Here is a 21,440-nt window from a genome sequence, read left to right on the forward strand (position 1 = left end):
AAGGTTTCCAGGCCAGGCAAAAGCAAGCAGGGGTTCATCCTTGCTGCCCTGGGGAGGCATCAATAGAGGCTAGAAGAGACCATCCTCAGATGGATCCACTCTTTAACTGACCTGCAAAAACTTCACACCTGGCCAATCGTGCTCCTTATCATAGGTGGGAGAAGCATAATAGCCTGCAGAGGGGCTTTAAAATAAGACAGAGCCTCCCAGGGCACATCTCTTCATGACCCCGTTAACTCAATTGTCAAGGAATTGCACAGAAAAAATCTTCAGAAGTCACATCCAGATCATCTTGTGCAGAAGCTGCAGCCTGTACACAGCCTTCCCCAGATAAAGCTAGAGAGCAAAGCACTGCTGCAAAAAAGCAGCCCTCCCAGGAGGGCTGCAGCTCCACACCCCATCCCTTCCCCATTCCTGCAGCTCCCTCTCCCCTCCGAGGGATCCATCTGCCTTCTCCCTGCCCCTTCCTGCTCCACCCAGGGTGCAGCCTGCCTTGCTGAGGAGCAGACCTTCTGGTTCCTGGGCTGCAATCATAGCAGATTACTGGGTGAGTTTGTGCCAGAGGCCACAACTGCCTGACTCACTGAAGAAGATCTGTCCCCACCTACATCTGCTGTAGATACACAGCTAAACAAGCTCCATCCTGGCAGGCAGGCTCCCAAAAACTCAAGTGCCACTCCTGTCTTCCATGTACGCTGTCCAAGTTCCACTGAAAACATGAAAATGAAGCAATGCAGTCTGATTTTCCTTAAAAAAGTCCATTTATTGAAATTGTTTAAACACTTTATACAAGTTCCCAATACAAGCATCTGCTCCCTGGCTCAGGGTTAACGCAAATACACAAGCACAGACCTCAGCAGCTCTCTGATGTGACCTGAGCTGCCACCCCTTAAGACAAGGTCTCAAGAGGCAGCTCCTGTGCACGGGCAATCAATCCCCCATAGAGAAGTGGAAGCCTTGTGACCCAGCTCAAGTACAGGCCAACATCAGACCAAGCCCGAAGCAAATGCTTTGGTTGGTTTAGTAACTTTGATTTACGTTGCAGAGAGTCAGGTCAAACAGAAGTACAAGGCTTATACGAACCACTAATGCTGTGGTTGTACATGCTCAGCCCTAGAAGCTCTCCCAGTCTACAAAGGAAATCAAGAAACCTGATGCCTCTGAACACGTACACCATTGTAAAGCCTGGTCAGAAGCAACCAGATTCCTTTCTTAGAAAAATCAAGGCTGAGCTTTGGAGAGCTGGTACTATACTTCTAGGAATAAAAAACCTTAATTCCAGCCAGCCTCACTTGTGTTGGTCAGACACTGGTGACAGACTGGGTGTTTCAGAGGAAGGGGTGGGAACCTTTGAGCTGCATTTTTCATATGTGACTTCATATGCAATGATGGCTTTATCTTTTAAAATGATGGGTTTCTTCCTCTTTGGTGAGCTTGGATTAAAAGAAAATGCTATAACCTTTGGGTCAGTTTCCTTGGAATTTGCCTTCATATCACTGAAAGTGTTTGCAGGAGTAAAGACAGGGTCAAATGGCAGCACATGAGGTATCTGGGGAAACATCAAGGAGTGGCAGTGCATTCTGTTTGGTTTAACATTTTTCGCTGCGTAAGGCAAACAGATCAGTAACTTGTAACTAAGCCCAAATGGGAACGACTCAAGGGAATAGGAGGGAGCTTGCTAAAAGGCAACCTGTAACAGACAAGGGCATACAGCCTCAAACTCAGTTAGGTACTAGGGTGAGAACATCAGAAACAGTCACTGGCAACACTCAGTGTCTAAGGAACAGCAGCAACAGCCCCACAGAGACACCAGCGAGAGCAGAGAGAAACAGGAATGTTTCTCTGCCTCTTCCCTGGCACCAGGGAAGCCTGCAGCTGCTTTGGGCATTTGCTAACTGCTGCAGTTGCAGTGTTGCTGCCGCTGGCCCAGACACAATCAACTTACCAGATCTTGTCAAAGGAGCGATGACATACAGTTAAGCCAAGCTGCCTTACGTACTACATCTCTTGGCCAACAGCACATGCATGGACAATTACAGGTTTTAGTTTAACTCACAGCAGTTTAATTCTCTGACCATTTGTCATGCCAATCTGCACAGAAAGGAAGGTGCTGAATATGATGCCAATAAAAAAGTACAAAAACATTTTAGATCTCTTCAAACTTTCCCACATGTAAAAGTCATTTCCCCAGATTATGTTTCCCCTCAAGCTATTGGTTTTCTCTTTGTATATATGCTCCTTTAATTTCTACACACGCCACACTGGGCTCTAACTTAATGGGGTATGGGACTGAATTGTTACCATCTATTTTTAAAAAAACTAAAAAAGCACCAACATCCATCTAAAAACAGTATCATTTTCCCTTTTACTCCCAAATACTAAACTCAACCCAAGCTTGGAGGCTTCATCTTTCCAGTGGCAATACCTACAAACCTAGGCTTAGCCTTCCTCCACAGGTTGGGAGAGAAAGGAAAAGTTATGTCCAGTAGCAAAGATGATTACAAAAATATACACATTTCTGGGAGAAGAGGAAGGCAGAACCTAGAGTCTGAACTCTGCTCAGGACAGTGGCATTGTAGTGTCCTCTCTGAAACGCTTTCACTACTAGTTCTGGTGGGTCCTCTTCCTCATTCCATTATACGTAATCCTTCCCTGTGGAGGGGGCATTTTTGGGGTAGCCTCGGGTGGGTGGATAGGAAGTTTCTCTCCGTGGGCAGGAGCAGCAGAGAAAGGCTCCCCCCAGCATGGCCAGTGAAGCAGCTGCCCAGCCAATGAAGAGTGCTGATCCAAACTCAAATCTGGGGAGAAACAAGGAAAAGTGTTATAAGTAATGCCTCCAGGTTACAGGCATGTCCACACAAAGCAGAAGGGAGCAGAAATTTATACAGAGAGGCTTCCTGCAAGGCTGCAGTTTAAAGCTACCTGAGACCCTGCTGACACTCAGGCCCAGAGCTTTGCCCATGCCACCCAGCCAAACCAACCTCTGCAGACTAGGCCTTAAGCATTTAGTGGAGAGAAAAACTCCAGCAGTTAAATCTGTGGCAGTGATGCTGCTTTAAGTGTTGGCTTTAAAAGTCACAGGTGATGAGATCTGCTCCTAATGCTTCTTCTGCACAGTAGGAAGCCAACCCAAGTAGCTCAGGAAGTCCCCTTCTGTGTTTGGAGCCACTGCTACTGGAAACTAAGCCCAGTGAACATTTGTCATGCAGTACAGTAGTGTTAAATCAAATGGGTCTGTACCTGGTGTTAACAGGCGTGAAAGGGTCATAAAAGGCCCGAGCCACTCTGTTGCCATACCATGATGTGGCCACCAACGCTGACAAGCCTGCACATGAAGGGAACACAATGCCATGCCTTATTATTAGGAATAGAGCAAATCAACAAAATCACTACAAAAATAAGCACATAGCAGAACCAACATCTGGAATGACACTGATATGCTGGTACTTTGGGGAGATGCAAGCCTTCCCCTGCACTCTCTCATCCTATGCAGTACAAATCATTTAGGTACTGGCAAATTTTAATATTAACAGATTTGTAAGTCACCAACCTGCAATTATGAAGATGACCCCACCAAAGACAGCCATCCGCATCTTCTTCACCTGGTCATCTTCCATGCACTTCATGCATTTCATGCCGGTCACGGCAACAAATACACCGACAAGGCCCAGGAGTATCGCAGCCACCATCAAAGCCCGCGTGGCCTGCAGACTGCCTAGAAGACATTAGGACTTGAGTTACCACAAAGAAAACTCAAGGTACAGATAGGAAATTCAAATTCCTGGGCTCAGCAATCACACCTCAAAACACCGCTGTGTTGTACAGGATACAACCAGGAGATTCCTTTCTAGCTTTAAGCTCCAGGGCTGTCATGCATGAGGATCAGAGGACTTTCAGCCTCTTCTAAAAATACATGGCAAACAAGGGCATACAGCTCTTTGCAGGAAATGACCTGGGAATTGCCTTCAGACATCTTTTGTTCCCTGATCATTTGAATCCCAATTGGAAGGACATATCTGTTTATCAAAAGGAGCATTCAGATTTCGGTTCCACCTTGACAAAGCATTTAAACATGTTTTAATATGAATAGTACCATACATATGAATAGTCCCACAGCAGGCAACAAAGACCCTTTATTGCTCAACACTTCCAAAACCTGTCTTTTATACAAATACCTCAGTGCTGATTTAGATATTTTCATTTAGTCTTCTGTATGAGCCCCAGAGGGTTTTAAAAAGTCACAACTGCAAAAGAAACAGGCTTTTCCCAGCCAAATTAAAAACTTTTTGCCTGAAATATTTGACTTAAACACAGATAAACAAATGTTTTAAGAGCTTCTTGTGGTTTTTAAAGAATTGGATCAAGGGATGATGCCTTCCCACAGGCGAGGGTTGTCTTAACCTGGGTTCTCAGCAGACAGACTCAATATACTTCCTTATCCAGAATTTGGCTTTATATTGACTCACCACGCTAACCCTATGTACAATAGCTACAGAATTCAGATTTTCTCGATAACAAAGCAGGAAAAACAATGACAGAAATTAAGCCATTACTGATAAAAACTTTCAGGTGACAAAACACTGTCAGGAAGAGTAAATAGCAGTGAAATGAGCCTGAGCTTTATTGCCCGGCAAATCAGGCTTGTTTGAACAGCATGCATTCTAATATGCAGTCCTATAACGACATGTGAACAAACAGGGCTGGATAATCACGGGAACAAGCTCCCAGGAGCATGCTGTGACTAAGGCAGAAGTGTCCCCTGACACAGAAGATTATCTAGCAGTAAATGTGACATGCACAGCCTTAGCAAAGTATCGCCAGAATCTACTCCCGTCTGGAGCCCAAATTCTGTAGACCTGTGTGCACTTGGACCTTGGACAACAGCAGCTGCTACTTGACTATGCTTTGCAGGAAAATTCTTCTGAAGCACAACAGGCTACTGGCCTCTAGTTCTGCTTTAAACTAAATCTGCACTAGCCTCTACGCACAACCACCGTATTGTTCTAGTAGTTCATTAAAAAACTGAAAAACAATACAGTAAAAAGACATTATTTAGAGCAATTAGGAAGTGACACACTTTCTTAAGAAGAGTCTTGGCTTTCTTAGGAAATATCCCACAATCAGCTCAGCCAGCTGACATCTCACTTCCTTCAAAGGGGAAGGGTGATACACCTCTGCACCACCCAGCTGTTAATCAAAACCCATCTGCTGCTTCGATTGCAGAAACCCATTTACAAAGCCGTTTATCACAAGTCACAGTAGCAGTATCCAAACACATTCTTGGAAAGATTGCTCTCCAGTGTCAGGGATTGCACACTAAAAGTAACTTCTAGCTTACAGAATTTATGCCAGTTATTCAGAAGTACTTCTGCTGACGGGTCACCACCTACTGCCATACATTTAAGGCTAAACTGTATGTTACAGCGGCAGCTCTGGAGAGGCTGATGGCTGAAGACATCAGCTCATCCTTTGCATGGGAAAGTACACATTCTGCAGAGGTACGAAATCATTTCAAGTCTGCAGTAAACCAAGCTTAGTCTTGCTGCAGAAATTACTCTTTCAAAACTTCTACGGAGTTTTCATGAAGCTAAAAAGCTACAGTACGTTATCTTAAATGCAACTACAAAATTAACTGTAAGAGGGGAGAGATCTCTCACGTTCAAACACGGGACAAAGAGGTTTAAGCATGGGTTCATAGGAAGATGTTTGAGAAGTTTATATGACCTCAGGAGTCCTACCTATGAAATCAGCTCAAACATGAAATGTACAAGTATTAACTGGATGCATGCCATGACAGCTCTGCAGAAGCAGTTGAACAACAAAAAAAAAAATCAGCATCTTCCTCGAGGTAAGAAAACAGATTGTGAGCTTTTCCCACGGCCACCCTCTTCCAGCATGGGACCCTGTAGGGATATCCTTGGTGCTCCTTACCTCCAGTAAACAAACCCTTCCCTTATCTACGTAAAAGAACAGAGGCATTTAGAAAACTTGCAGCATTAGCAGAACAGACTGTCCCACTATCTCAGGAAGTTTCAAATGTGACACCACTATTAGCCAACTGCCCTCCTCTTCCCCCAGACTGACTGCCCTGTGCTCTGGAAGGCAGCACGTTTGTCTGTGGTTAATGATAAAACAACTGATTAGTTATTATTTACTCATTAACAACTGCATTAATGAAAGCTGCACATCCATAGGATGAGGGAACTAGTTTAGTATTACAGCACCGTGTGAGCAACAGTCACCAGATTACACAAACATGCAGAATTGTCTTAAGCTGCTAAACTGGACATGGTAGCAACAGCAGGCAGAAGTACTCTACAGCAATTTAAACTTATAACTCTATTCTATTAGAGAAAAACAGAATTTCCCCTGCACTCCTGGCTGTAGCAGCTGCCCGAGGAGCGGGACCTGGTGCTGCTGTGCAGAGCCTCCCACACCAGACCAAGGCTGCTGCAAAGCCCAGGCTCGGAAGCCCTTGGGACAGAGCAGTCCTGCACCACGCCGGACAAACTGGCTGGACATCTACCAACAGATGTCAACAGTGTTTTGTCAATATTACCCACTATTTACTTAGAAGCCAAGCCTTTTTATTGCTAGTTAGTAACTGAGACCCGGCCTGAAAATGCCTGTAGCAAGAAAGCAGTTAAGTAAAGAGTCTTGAAACTACTGAGAAAGGTTAATAGCAACCACGAATCGTGCAGGCCATTATAAAATACCATACAAGTCCTTGTAGGTGACATAGCAGCTCTCACTTGTTCCACGCTGTGAAACTAACATTTTATTTTTAAAATTTGTTAACAAACCTGCTCTGACTTTGGGGATTTGAACACAAACTACACGATGCAGTTTTATCTGAAGCCTAAATAACATTCCCACTGTCGTTACCAGACACAGAAGCAACTGGTTAGTTACAGAAGAGAACTTTATCACCACAAGTTCGGGTTATTTTTGTCATCACATTTCCTTATTTATTCTATCAACTATATAATAGAAAAAAAAACTACTGGCAAAGTGCCACAGGATTTTTGTAATGCCTATTTGTAATGCAAAATTGCTGTGATGGCTCTGTGTGGAGATTGTTTTCTGATAAGAATGCTCATTGACTGTCTCGTTTGCATATTTTATATGGACTTTTCCTTCCCTTCCTATGGGCCTCCATGCAAAGTGATGACAGAAGACAGGTGAAGCATGGATGCTGTACAGCTCCCGCTAACACGTGCATGGCAAGTTGCCCCGGAGTTACAGGCATCCCCGTAGCATAAGGAGCACGTTATACCACGCTGAGCTGCCCCTGTTTCGGCTGGCTCCACCTTGAAGAAAAGTCGGCAGCCTTCAAAGCCTTCCCACTGGGGTTTCATCAGAAAAGCCTGATCTCATCGAAGGAGCCGATTTGAGATCCTGCTGCTCTGCTGTAACAGCATATAAGCATAACTTCTGGGAGGCAGGCAAGGGACTGAAGATCTGAGCAAGCAGTAAGAGCTTCAGGTGCAACCAGCACGACTGTCACACTGCGACCACTCTGGCTGGACCTAAAACCCTGCTAATGGCTTGGAGGCTTTCAAAACCCCGTTACCAGCCCCTGCAGAGACCCATCACACCCATCTCTGTCAGATATCCCAGCCTGGATTCCTCCAAAGCACCTCCCCACAAGTCTAGAAGACCACACAAGAGAACTTAGGCAGGATAGAGACTCAAGCAGGGCATGGGAAGGCTGGGGAGCCCCCATTGCACATCCAGATCAACAAAAACATGTTCAGCAAGCAGTAGTGGCCTTGCACTCTGCCTGCCCCAAAGCAAGCACGGTTCAGTGCCCTCCTGCATTCACTCAAACAGCAGAGAAAGCTTATGAGTAAGGGAACACAGCACCACCACTTCCAGATTAGTGGTCAGAGGAGACCTGGGCAGTCTGTTTTTCTACAAAACCTGCAAATTTCCTTGCTGAGAGATTTAGTGAGGGACTAACAGTAACCACAAAAGCTGCTTAGCAGAAGCTGCTTGTAGAGCAATAAAGCCAGTGTATTGCAACAGACTCCTGTCCCCTCTACAGAGAGAGCACTGCACAGAACAGGAACAGCCTCGGTGGCATTCCAAGTAACCCTCTACCTTGTCAAAGCACAGCACAAATGAGACTGCTTTATCACTCGATCACAATTTTTCGTGAGGCAGGAACAGGGATTGAGAAACACTGGAGCAAATTAACCCTTAACCCACATGAAAGCACACATACTATCAGGTTCTACCTGCTTACTCCAGATGAAGAGGGGTGACAAGTGATTAGGACACATTTGTCCCTCCTGCTAACTGAAAGGCCAACCTCCCAGCTCCCCCACCATCACCAACAGCAGCCTGAGGATGAACCTTCCTCCCTCCCCCTCACTCCCCCCATCCTTTCCCCAACTCCGGGAACAGGCTCAGCCAGGGTGGTAAAGATGTAGGAGGGAAGATTTCATATTTCCATGATGTTGTTTGACCCAGAGGGCATCCAAACCCTTGTTTATTTTCTGAGCTAGGGCACAAACGCTCATTGTGGATGTGCTAGGTTTGGTGATGAAGTAGTAGATGAGTCTCAGCTTGTCTCAAGCACAGAACATCTCCAACCAACACCATCAACCAGGGCGATGAGTATCTGCAGCTGAAACAGCCTAAACAGGACACTGAACATCCCCTGCTTTGAACATAAATGGTCAGACAGTGCTGAGAACTTCCAAAGACAGACACCAGGAGGCCCTGTCCCTCCTGGCTGGTCCCATTCCCGAGACCCTGGAGGAGCACAAAGCTGAGCTAGCTCCATGGACGATGCTGGAGGGCTACAAGAACAATGCTGAGGCTGGGCAACAAAGCCTGGTTGCAAGGGTGGCTTTTGTGCCTCTGTGCCTGCATGTGGCCACGCTTTTTTCCCCCAAGCCAGCAAAACACAGCTTGAATAGGAGCACGTCCCGGCCTGACATAAGCCCTCAGCTGAAAGCAGCTGTGGGAGAAGAGCCAGCATGGGTGCACTCCAGCAGCGTGGCCACACAGGGAGCCAAAGGCCCCTCAGGTGGCTAACGGTGCCTCTCAACCTTGTGCCAACCCCATCTCAGACATGCAGCATCAGCCCAAGCCAACATGGATGTATCTAGTGAAGTGGCAATAGCTAACAAGTATCCAAGAGCTCACTGGCAAATTTTTTTTTTTTTTTTTACTGTTCCCATGACCATGAATTACTGCAGGTGAGGAGACTCAGCCTCTTTTTACAGGGAAATAAAATCGTTGCAGGATCTGTGTGCACCTCTCCCATCAGTGCACAAGGCTCTGGACACCTGGCTTGGGGCACTTAGGGCACGTGAAGCCCTGGCAGAAAGGCACAGCCAGCCAGAAGTTTCCCTGCCCTCGTAGCTGTAGGACCACAACCTAAACCAAAAGCAGTAAGGGAGCTCTTACTGCACACCTGTCCCAGGGCACGGCTGCTGAATTGGGTAAAAGCTGGGGGGTGTCATACCTCCAGCCCAAACAGCATTACTGTCACTGCCCAATCCTTTGTGGCTGCACAAAACCCTTGAGGGGAGGACAGGCAGGGAAAACAGAGAAGGTGGATGTCAGGAGGCACGAGTGCCTTGAAGTGGAAAGGGCACAGCCCGCCAAAGCAGGGGTGCCAAAAGCAAAAGGAGTATTTTAAAACTTTTGCCGACTTTCCCAAGCAAGCAAGCATCCCCTGCTACTTCCATATTTCTTATGTGAATGTTCAGCCGCCCCGTAGGGCCAGGGGCTCTGTAAGGGGATAAAAGGCCGTTAACAGCTCGGGGTCAGTCCCCAGCACCTCACACCTCCCCTGTAGCCTTGGAGGAGCCTTCATTGTCCGCAGAACAAAGGTGAAGGGAGCAGCTGCCATTCAGCACTCAGCCCTCAATGGGGCAGGTCTGGAGGTCCTCGGGCAGGTTTTCGGGAGTCAGGCAAGGCTTGGGTCTGGTTCTACAGGCAGGTTTCATTTACAGCACAATGGGCTGCAGCCACAGCCCCCCAGGCGAGTTTACCTTTCGCAACTGATCCAGGGGGTGGCTGGAGATTCCTCAGCCCTGCTGGCATCTTGGCCCCCCACCCCCAGAGCGAGATAAAAGGCTGGAAGCTGAGCTTACACATAATTACCGCTCCACCACCCCAGAGCCTGTGCTCAGCCCAGCCCTGATTATCCGCAGCCCCGCACCCTGTCGGTGTGAAATGGGTGCACCGTGCTCCCGAGGGGGTAATTTGCACCTCCACCTGCTGCTGCAGGGCCCACGGGGGCTGAACGGGAGGGACCGATGTGGGATAGCAGTGCAGGTGGGGCCAGGGCGGCCAGCTCCGCTCCGACACTGGGCAAGGGCTGGTGGCAATCGGCCTTGGGGACACTCCCAATGGTCCCTCTGCGGCGTATGCGAAACTGCGTGCTCGTTCCTCTGGGAAAGAAGGTGACCAAGCTGATAATTACTATTTTATTAATTAGGGAGGGAGAAGGCTGATGTTCCAGGACACACTGACCTCACTGGTGTGTCCTTATTGGACGGGGAATGAAGGGAGGGAGATTGGGAAAGGACTTATTTTTTAACCCCTTTGGGTGTCAGCGTAAGTTAAGGTCTGAGCAAGTGCTGTAGCGCTGCGAGCCCTGGAGCCAGCCGAGATGGGGGCAGCTCAGTGCGGACCCCCAAGTGCCGCCCCAACAGCAGGCTGCTGGCCCTGCTTCGGCACCTCCGGATGGGAGCAGAGCCCCTGCGATCACCTGGATGGGCCAACCTGCCTAAAATCTGCCGGGCTGGAACCCAGCTCACCTGCCAGCTCTTTGCTTAAAGCAAATAATAATAAAAAAAAGTCACAGGAGAAAAAGTGGCTTTCCCAGAGAACAAAATTATCCCGTACAAGAGTGCAGCAAAACCTAACAGTCAAACACAAAAAAAAAAAAAAATAGAAACAAAAAAGAAATAAAAAAAGGATCCGTGCTGAATAGACAACTTCATCGCTGTTTTCTCGAGCTTTGCTCGCTGCTGAGCCGTACCCGAACAAAGACAGCCCCTGCCAGAGTGCCTTCCTAAAGCTCTTGCAACCACGGCGCTTCCCCAGACACGCGTGGAGGACCCGATACCCACCCCCCCACACACACTTTCCCGAAGTTTTTTTGGTGGGCTGCGGGACGGTCCCGGCTCCCCCCCCCAGGTGCTGCCTACCCCCGGTGCCGGGCGCTGCGGAGCCCCGACGGGGAGGGCAGCGTGGATGGAAGGGTCTCCCGGCGGGCTGGGACACCCCCACCCCCCACCATCACCCCCCCAATGGACAGGTGGGGATGTGGGGGGGCTTCAACAGGGCAGAGGCACCTTGAGACCAGCCCCCGGCCGAGCACCGGCGGCAATAGGAGCCGGAGGGGCGAACCCGACGGCACCCCACTAGACAGACAGAGGGTGGGGGGACCCAACGGGTCGGGCACCCCCGGTCCCACCGCTTCAACCCGAGCCCCGACAAGACCAGCCAGGGCTTAAGGCGGGAGGAACGACCCGATGGGACCGGCACCCTCATCCCCTACCGGAGGGTCATCGGGGTACAGGGGGTGACCCCGACGGGACGAGCACCCCGCAGCTCCTAAACGCCAAAACCCCGACGGGACGCGGCCGGGCAGCCCCCGTACCCCCTCCCCGACTTACTCTCCAGCTTGAGCAGCGAGTCGTACACCTTGCACTGGATCTGCCCCGTGCTCTGCATGGCGCACGACATCCACAGCCCCTCGTAGAGCGCCTGGGCCGTCACGATGTTGTCCCCCGCGTAGGATGCCATCTTCCACTGGGGCATGGCGGTGCTGATGATGATGCCGATCCAGCCCAGGAAAGCCAGCACGAAGCCCAGGAGCTGCAGACCCCCGCTGGCCATATCTACGCGGGGCTGCTCCGCACCTGCGGAGGGTGACAGCGGAGGGGGGGGGGGGGACACGCAGGAGAGCTAACCCGGCTCCGCGCAGCGCACTGGCACCCGCGCAGCGCCCCGCGCAACTTTTAAAGCCGCGCAAAAAGCGCCCCCTGGCGGCCCCGCCCCGGCCCGGCGTGGGACACCTCGGCCACCCCCCCCCAGCCCCCAGGGGTGCGCTGGTTGTGTTCGTGGGTGTCCCCGTCGCTTACTGCTGGGGGTCCCCGGGGTGTGAAGCCGCCTCCGGTGCCCTCCGCAGTCGGGTGGTTTCGGTGGGGAATGGGGCAGGGGGAGGTGGGCTGTGCCGCTCACCCCACTCGTGTCCTGTCCCCGCGCCACCCCAGTGCTGCCAACGTGATGTAAAGGTGGGGGGAATTTCCCACTGGGCACAGAGCACGTGTGGGAATAGACTGCTGAGGGGGAAGCACTGGAAATTCTCTGATTTTAAAGGGCTTTCCAGGAGGCAACTGACCAAACCCTCGTCATCTGGGTACAAATGCTGCCGAGACCCTCAACCCAAAGTCTGGGGTCTGCCATCTCAGTAGGGACCACGTGCTGTGCCTCTTGGCATTACTGGGTCTCTCCTAAAGCAGAAATTTCACTTTTTGAACGCCTCAGTGAGCCCAGTGACTTAAAAAGGTTTATTGAACAAGGGGATTACAGACCAGGAAGGAGAGTCCTCTTTCTCAAGCATGTATTTGTCTGGCTGCTATAGTTTCCCTTTCTCCTACATGAGTATTTGAATACTGAGAACAGGTGGGGTGAGGAAATAGTGTCTCCTTCGGAGAGGTGCACATGGCGGGGCTGGGTGGAGCTGCCTGCCTGTAACCCTGGGCTGGATGGAGGGCCCGTTCAGCCTGGACCTGCTGTAGTTCGGGGCTGTGAAATAAACAGGTGATAATTACTGATAAAGGTCCTGCTGGAGGTGGGGATGGGGTTGTATTGTTTTGACACCGTGGTTTAGTGCGTTCTGATGACTTAGGAGATTTTGCTGGAGCTGCTTCCTGGGGTTTGCAAACAGACAAACAAACAGGCTCGTGATTACCTGACCAGTACTGCGCAACGATGGGGGGGTCAAAGGGGAGAAAAGCTACTGCAATCTGACCGCACCGGGCAGGGACAAAGCCAGGCTGGCTTGCTCTCAAAGCACTTGCAGCTGCCGGTCCCCGGCTTCTGCGCAGCAGCAGCACTGCTGTGATGAAATCGAGCCTCGTTACTCGGTAGCAAACTTTTCCAGTCCTGTCGTTTTTCACTCGCAAAGGAATTAGGCAGCTATGATTCTGTAGCTGAAGGAATGGTGTTTTTCTGGGTCTCTGTGGGCCCCGGTTTTGTAGGTTTGGGAGTGAAGAAGAGGGAAACAGCAAAGTTTTCCTTGGCAAAGAAGAGGGAACAAAGTAGCTGCATCACTCTGCACGTTCATCAAAACCCTGCTACAGGGAGCAGAAAACCCAGGGAGGTTCTGGCTCCTGGAGCTGCTCCCTGGGAGAAGCAGCCCCTTGCCTGATGAAGAGGCACGGCAGAAACCCACGCTAACCCGAGGAGAGCAGGGTTAGAAGTGTCTGGATTTGATCATTGATGTCTGGGTAGTCATATCAGCCTGATAACGTCTGTCTGCAAAGGACTGTGTACTGTTCCTAGGTGCTTCACAACCCTGAACTGACTCACCTCACTCCTGACCATCCTGCCACCTCCCTGCTGACTCCTGCAGCTGAGGGCAGCTCTGGACAGGGGGACAAGTTCGAGATGCTTCTAGCAGGCTAAGTACCTTTGGCTACAGGCTCCAAGCAGCTGGTAGGAAGTTCTGTGGGGGAAGGACTTGGAGTTTCTACTGGAGCTTATAGGAACACAAGAGGAGGATTCCTGGGTGCCATCAGGCTGCACTTGCACCAGGAGAGACATCAAGCGTGGGCCTGAGGAGATGCATGTAGTGTGCATAAAGGCATGGGCTTTGTCAGGTAGCACTCTGACCGTGTTGCTGGCTCCTTGAAGGGCTGCGATCTGTACTTGGGAAAAGCTGGACTACGTGTGTGTCCTGATGGCACTTTTGGGCCAATTTGTTCCAAACCTGTCTGTAGCATGAGTCTGACTGCTTGGACGTACAGTAGGACACCATGAGTCCTCAGTTTTTTCCCCTTCCAGAAGGCCGTGGAACTTAGACTGAAGACAGCCTTACTCTGCGAGGGGGGCTGTGGGGTTAGAGCCTGCAGCTGCCTGGATGTGTGTGTCTGAGGGGCTGTGTGGGGTCCCATTGCACCTCCATCCCCAACAGGTATTGCACTGAGCAGTGCTACTGGGTGAATGCATGACAGAGTTAAGTTGAAAAAAGCTGATGTAAGGCCATACTGGGGTATAGCCATGTGCTCTTGGCCTCCTGATTTACATTTTGCTTTCCAGGGTCAATCTGAAGTTGATACTTCTTAGTCACATTTCATGAAAGATTTCAAAACCCAGCAACTCTTTCTGTGGACATCACAAGGAATTTACAGATCAAGATAAAGCACTGAAACTGTGCTTTCCCCCTTCATCACTCATCAGTGTTCTCAGCACTCTGGAATTTGCTGAGAATTTTACAGCATTGCTAAAATCATCAGGTCTTCTCTTCTGGCCTTCCTTCTTTAATTTAAGACATGAAATATCTTCTTTCTTTTCTTCAAATGATTTTCTGCAGTGGTTCAATGGGCAAAATATACATCCTCTTTACTTAATAGTCACTGTCTTTCCTCCTCTGCCTAGGATTATTTTTTTTCTCTGAAGGTCCCTAAGAGTTTTCACATGCTAGCACCAGTTTTTTCTACCTGGCTTCTAAGGAAATACCATGCCTTCACATCCTTAATCTCAGCTGAAATACCTGGTTTTATCCAAGATGTTGCAATATCCTCTGTATTCTCTAGGCAAGAGGTCTGCACTGTCGGTCTTTAGTGACTGATCTGTTCTTAGATAAACAGGTGAGTCTTCATTCTTCCTTCTTTACAAAAGCAGCATCAAGTGCGAAGATGCTAAAGTACATGTATATAGATAGTTACCAAGATCCGACTGCAAAGTTTTAGTCTGCAAGTAGACAGACTGCTCTAATTGTTCATAGAGATTTTCCTCCTGCTATATACATGCTGTGTTGTTCTGTGCTGAGCAAATGCTTAACGCCGTGGTCATGTTTTGTTCCCTTGGGTGGTGTCAGGCAGAGGAGCAGCCTCACATTCATGCTCAGCAGAGATTTGTGCTCTGTGGGTAGTTAATGATACCCATTTCCTCTTCTGGCAAAAACAAGCTTTAACGCTTGCCAGGACTTGCAGGTGAGAAGCCTGGTTTCCTTTTCTGTGAGATATTTCTCGGGGAAGGACTTGCAGGTGTGCAGAGCAGGCACAGCTGCATGGACCAGGTTTCAGAGCAAAGACATGAACTCCACATCTGGATCAGAAAGTGGGAATCAAACATCAACCAGCCCGCTGTGTCTGGTGACAGCCAGTGGCAGGGCGAGGGAACAGCACAAACACATAGTGATCCTTCTCCAATATGTGCTGCAGCCCACCTTGATCCACGTCTGAATGCATCCTGAGCCATTGCTGTTACTTTTAATTTTAGCTGTGCTCACTGGAATTTTTTCTCTATAAGTTTGGCTGTTTAATTTTTGAAATTTCTGGCCTCTACAGCATCCTGCAGCAAGGGGTTTCACAGATTAACTCCATGTTTCACAGGAAAGTACAACACTTTGTTTATTTTTAATCCTAACTTGCTGTTTCATTAGTTGTCCCCGAGTTTCTCGGGAAAAAGGACAGACTGGTGGGACCACATGCATTTAGCTTAGGTTCACATTGCCTAGAAAAACCTCCAGCATACTTTGCTGTATGTCTGCAGGCTGCTTGTTCTTCTCTCTCTCCCCACCACTCCCCCATCCACCCATCCATCCAAGAGGAACAACCCTGCTGAACCCTAGCTCCAAGCACCGTTTTGCAGCCAGCACTGCTGTGTTGTCTTTCCCCAGATGTCAGGAGGATCAGAGGCTGCTGCAAACCTTCCCTGGGATTAGTCAGGGATTGTGTGAGAATGCGTCCAACCCAGTCTGCAGTGAGGGGCAGACGTTGTGTTTGACCATGGGGGCAGCTGGAGCAGCCAAAGATCACAGCTAGCAGGGCTGGAGAGCACAGCAGCGCACACACACACACACAGAAAAAAGCTTAACCCTTCATCAGCTGCTCACTATCGCAGGACCGCAAACTCAGTACAAAGTTTTAAGGAAGGTTGTTGGAGAAGACCAGCTCCAAATGACTCACTGCCTAAAAGGCAACAGGATAGCAACCAACACCAAAATTGGAGCTTTTCCCTGCACACCCAGGTTGAAATTTCCATTTCCAGTAGGAAAGCTCAGATTTCCTCTTTGGAATTAAAATATGCAGTTGATGAAGGAAGAGTCAGATGGACTGGCTGTATTTCTTTGACACTGACTACCCAGGGAGAATGTATTGTGAAAACTGGATTTGAAATGGGCTGCATGAATTATTCCTTTTCAAATTCTGAGGGTCAGAAACAGCTCAAACCACCCAGTGTTTGGTCAGCAGACACGACCTGGAATTTCTAATCTGCTAGAGATAAACCAAGCTAATAATCAACCCTCTCCCTGCAGTCATTCAAACATTTGTGTTTCCTCACTGGCTATAATAAAGCTGCAGTTCTGGGAGTAGTTTCACTCTGCTCTTCACATGATTGATTTCATCTGACTCTGGTTAAAATGTGCTTATATGCCACGTACTGAGGTTGCAGGAGGCTGGAGGGTCTTTGATCGCTGGCTTCTCCTCCAAACCACCCTCTGGTGAGGACTCTGGATGGGATCGTGCCTGTTCCCCGTCTTCTTGGTTTTCACCTGTTGCCATTGTTTTTCCTCCTCTCCTGAATCAGCAGCCCACAAATGACCACAAGGCCTGAGAATGTTCCTCAGAAAGCCCCAAAACACTGAAATCGTTCCCATCTGTAAACAAGTGGTTTTGGCATGTATAAAGCTGCATCGTGTCTGTCATTACCCGCAGTGCTCAGCTCGCAGGGCTTGTCTGTGCAAGGCAGCAAGCTGCTGAGAAACAAACGTGGCCCTGCACCCGGCCACTCATCTGTTGTTTTCCAAAGTGATACTGGAGGCTCTGATAAAGACTCCATGGCATGAAACCTATCCCATGGAGGCCAAGAGATTTGACCCATACGGTAGGATTTGTTTTGCTTTGGATTTTTCTATTTTAGGATTGTTCTTTTGCTGGACGTTCTGTACCAGAGGCCAGAGAGAAAACAAAAGTTGGACGCGGTCAAATTCACGGAAAAGATGAGCTTCACAGTACTAGAGAGGTAAGGGTGGGAAAAGCAGGGAGTTATTAAACTGGCTTCTGTGTGCTGTTAATAGAAGGCAGCTCTATGCCACATCACTAAAAAATGTCTCTCTCAGATTGTGTGGAACCCTAATCATGGTGTCAGATGGTGGGACAAATGTGGTGGACCATCCAGGGTCTCAATAGGTAAGTGACAGGTGGAAAGTTTGCCTTGTTGGAAGGGTCAACCAATAAAAATGTGTCTGTTTTCTGCCTCAGTGGGAAAAAGTGTGCCAAAAGGTGCAAGTGGAGCACAGCAGCTTCTGGTGTTGCAGTTCTGGAGCAAGGGAGGGGAGTAACCTGCGTGAGTGAGACCCAGAGAGGGAGAGAGAGGCAGATCCATGCGTTGCAAGTGTCATACTCAGGGCATGAGTGCCTGAGATGTGCACCAAGGTCCAAACAAAATAAAATTCATCCCTGGTACCTTCATATCCACAGAAGAGTTTTCTAAGAGTAGTTCAGAAAACATCTCTGAGGTCCTTCTGGGCATGGGCTCTGTAAAGATCTAAGCCTTGTCATCCAGCCATCCTCCTTGCTCTCACCATGTTCCTGATGCCTGCAGGGTCCCAGTTCTGATACACCAGGAACCAGTTATAGTAGAGACACACTTTCTACCTATATCTCCCCAAGTCTTCACCAGAGGCTCAGTGATGCCTGTGCTCATCTCTGAGCTTGATGGCTGAGCTATGGAATGAATTTCCTGAAACTGGCACATGAAGAATCTGATCGCCTTCAGGATCACCACTGAAAAATTTTCCTCGTTGCTCATGTGGCTCTTCCTGAAATCAGATGTAGGAAGGAGGAGGAACTAGAATGGAAGAAAGGTATAAGAAGCAGACAGAAGGAGGCAGAAGAGAATATGCCTCACTCAGATGCCTAATGAGATCTGAATGCCCCTTCAGGAATGGCTGTTAAGCCAAGGTTGGAGACAAAGTCCTCACCATGAAGCCAGAATTACCGCCATTTATGTTGCTCACCCAGCAGAGTACCTGTGAGTGTGGTTTCGGGGCAACTTTCATGTCAAGGAAAAGCCCAAGCTGTAGTCAGCATTTTAGAGATTGCTCAAAGATTCCCATCCCAATGTATGTTTATGTCTCACCTCTTTGTGCCTGGACCACATCCTCTTTCCACTTCCTCAGCCTTTATGACAAGTCAAATAACTGACGCTAGGAAGATAAAGTAATCCAGGGCCCTTCCTAGAAAGGCTGTGCCATGAACTGCTGCAGGGGTTGTAGATCAGACTGTTCAAGCTGTTCATGTGCAACATAAAGGCTAGGGCATGAGTTTTCAGGTCTCTTTGGATTTCTGAACTCAGCCAATTTCACATATTGCTGGGAATTCCTCTGGGGATCCATCAGACCTAACACATTTGGGATGTGTTTGGATATTGGAATGATTCAAGGTACACAGATTACAGCGCAGTAGAAAATCTTATGAGAGGCTGGGACTGGTGAACTATTGCTCAGCATCCTCACAGTTATGCTCAACCTGCACAACCATCCTCCAACAAGTTGTTGCCTCTGCAAAAAAATGAGCGGAACATTAGGATGGGATTTGTAAGCCCCTACATTCAATACGCTTCAGTCCCTCACTGAAATCAGAGCCAGGTATTTCTGAAGCACTCAGCAGCTGCCGCTATGGCACAAATGGCTGGATTTTCCAGCAGGGAGCAGGGTCAAACCTGCAGAAATCTTTAAACGTATCTGGTTATTCAAGTGCCCACATGAGAATGAAACACTTGAAAATCCTTCGCTAAGTGCAAGACACACCTGCCTGGGAAGCAGCATGTGCGTGCCTGGGTGTGCAAGGAGGAGGAAGGAAGGAGCGTCTCGCCTGGCCTTGGTGACACACCTGTCCTGCTGTCCCTGTCGTTAGGACGGGGAGAGCACATTGGCAACTTGGGGTCATATTTCAGTGCCTCGAGGGAGTTGAAAGCCCCAGCTACCTGGCTGCAGGCCAGAGGCTGTAGGTGTGTTCCTCACAGCTTTGCCTCTCTTTGTTCACGAAATCCCTTCCAAGGCCTGTGCACACCAGAGGTTTGGGGCCTGCGGCCTGTGCGGTTGACGAAGGCCTGAACGAAGCATGAGTAGAAGCAAGGCAGAGAAACTCCTCGTGGCTGGTGTCCTGCACCAGTTCCTTAGTGAAAACGAGGACTTTGTCTAGGCTGCATGAAAAAGGCCTTGAGAGTGTAGCCTGGGGACTTCTGCTGATGTGAGTTTGAAGCAGTGGGACAGCCAGCATGACCTGTGGAGGCAGGGGCCCAGCAGGGCTCCCAGGTGTGACACATGAAGTGAGAGGAGCCCTAGTACTTGGGAGAACAGGAGAGGGATGGGAGCAATGCCCAGTGAATGGGCAGGTTGGTCCAGGCCCCCGTTAGGAAAGAAAAGTGAATGCCCTCCTCATTTATTTGGGATGCATGTAGGATGCAAGGAGTGGGAAGTCTGCCTTGGGAGAGCTTAGATGAGAAGCAGCACATCTGCAATCAAGAAGAGAAAGGGAACCTAGCCCTGCCTGGACAGCCAGCTCTGGGGTACAACAGGGACAGAAGAGGAGAAAGAGGAAAAGAGCATGCCATGGTCTCCTCTCTGAGTGCACGGAGAGATTCCAATGCAGAGGAGAGGCCTGGGTGAGAGAGAGAAGAGGAGAGAAGGCCCCTGCAGACACTCCCTATCTAAATGCTTTGGCCAAGATGAGTTCCAGAGGCTGGAGTCACCACTGCCATCTCCTATCCCAGGGCTGGGAGTGCAGCTCTGTGCCTGTGGCGCCCATTCCTCAGGGAATTTCCATCGAGGACTAGCCTGTCCTCCCCGTCCTCCATGCCCTCGCTGCTCCCTCCCAGCCTGCAGCAGGGCTCTGCTCCCGGGTGCTGGCAGAGGGTGCTGGGCCGAGTGCGAGCCACCAGGGGCTCTGCTCAAATTGTCGGCTCGGCAGCACAGGCAGGGGTTTTTCTGCCCTGTCCCCTCCTGTGCGGGGACAGGGCTGGAGACAGAGCACAAGATGCTCTGGCTCTGATCCACAGCACAGGAACTGCCGGGGTGCACCAAAAACTTGTGGTGATGATTGACGGGGGAAAGGGTGCCTCTGGTGAGGGGGCAGGCGAGTCCCCAGGGTGTCTGCAGGTGGCTCTCCTCCCTCACCAGAGCCCCCTGTGATGGGCAGACCTGGGGTCGCTGCTGCATCTGCTCTGGGCAGTGTTGGATGCGCAGCAGGGGTGCTTGGTGTTAAACAAGGGGACAGAAAACAGGTAGCAAAGGACCGGTGCCAGGCAGGTCAGCAGGCACTGACCCACACTCACCCAGTCAGCTCCAAAACCTTTCCCGTGCTCATGGACTGTGAATCACAGCCACAACTGTTTTCTCCCAAGCCTTAACTCGTTCTCTTCTTGCTTTTCTGTAGCAGATCAAACATCCTGAAGCCAAGCCATTTCTAACTGAGCAGTCCCTTTTATCCCCCCTCAGTGAGTCTCCTGGAGGGTCTTTTATCATTCTCTGATAAGAAAGTCAGCTGAATAGGAGCGGAGGGGGGGGTACCATGGCCTGGAGCGGATGCTTCTTGTGCAGTGAGTCACCGGAGGGGCTGGGCTGCAGCAGGGAGCACGGCAGGGCAAGAGGCACGCACACAGCACCCCTCCGTGCCGCGGACGTGAGCCCTGTTCCTGAGAAGCAGCAGCCGGAGAACAAGCACAATGCAAACTCCTTCTGTGGAATGATTTCTCTTCCTTGGCTTTTCTCTGAAACTGTGGAAAGAGCGTAAATATGCTCCCTTCTCTCCGTGTCCTTCCAATATGATTGCAATTAGTGGCACGGACCTTGTGCTTCACTTGCGTTTTATCACTTCTGCATCAGGGTGCGGGAGAGTTCAGACTCACGCTGGGAAACCTGTGCTTGGAAGAGGATGACGAAGACACAGGGAAGTGGCAAGGCATCAACAACCCCCAGGGTGCCTGGGGACAAGGGCTATTCACGGGAACTAGTGACATGCCGAGAGAAGGTGTGTCTGATCCACTGCCCTGCTCCTCTGTCCATACACGCCTACGTGAACCTGGTATGCAGCGACGGCACTGTGTGTTCTCGGTGGCTGCTTTCAGGAACCCGGAGCTGCTGTCATGCATGTTTTGGCGGATAAGGATCTCACCACTCCCATGCAGAGAGTGCAGCCACCGTGCTTCAGGAGGAGCGGGGCTCTGACTCCTCG

General features: G+C 49.8%; 1 protein-coding gene across 1 annotated transcript; it reads right to left on the reverse strand.

Annotated features, from left to right (window-relative positions):
- Positions 1-742: 742 nt before the first annotated feature.
- CLDN1 (claudin 1) lies at positions 743-11,995 on the reverse strand. Its single transcript, XM_080604487.1, has 4 exons — positions 11,646-11,995; positions 3,551-3,715; positions 3,241-3,325; positions 743-2,798 (listed from the first exon to the last, which is right to left on the reverse strand). The coding sequence occupies exons 1-4, from the start codon at positions 11,866-11,868 to the stop codon at positions 2,636-2,638; spliced, it is 636 nt and encodes a 211-aa protein (XP_080460613.1). The 5' UTR covers positions 11,869-11,995; the 3' UTR covers positions 743-2,635.
- Positions 11,996-21,440: the final 9,445 nt, after the last annotated feature.

Source organism: Anser brachyrhynchus (assembly GCF_964034855.1).
Source record: "Anser brachyrhynchus genome assembly, chromosome: 9".
NCBI classification, from domain to species: Eukaryota; Metazoa; Chordata; class Aves; order Anseriformes; family Anatidae; genus Anser; species Anser brachyrhynchus.

What these genes read in the sequence shown, in the direction of transcription:
- CLDN1 (XM_080604487.1), bottom strand. Translation starts at nt 11,868, where the DNA reads ATGGCCAGCGGGGGTCTGCAGCTCCTGGGCTTCGTGCTGGCTTTCCTG. An exon ending in CTCGCTGCTCAAGCTGGAGA is followed by an intron (nt 3,716 to 11,645) that starts GTAAGTCGGGGA and finishes AATGTCTTCTAG; the next exon opens with GCAGTCTGCAGGCCACGCGG. An exon ending in TTCACGCCTGTTAACACCAG is followed by an intron (nt 2,799 to 3,240) that starts GTACAGACCCAT and finishes GTTTCTCCCCAG; the next exon opens with ATTTGAGTTTGGATCAGCAC.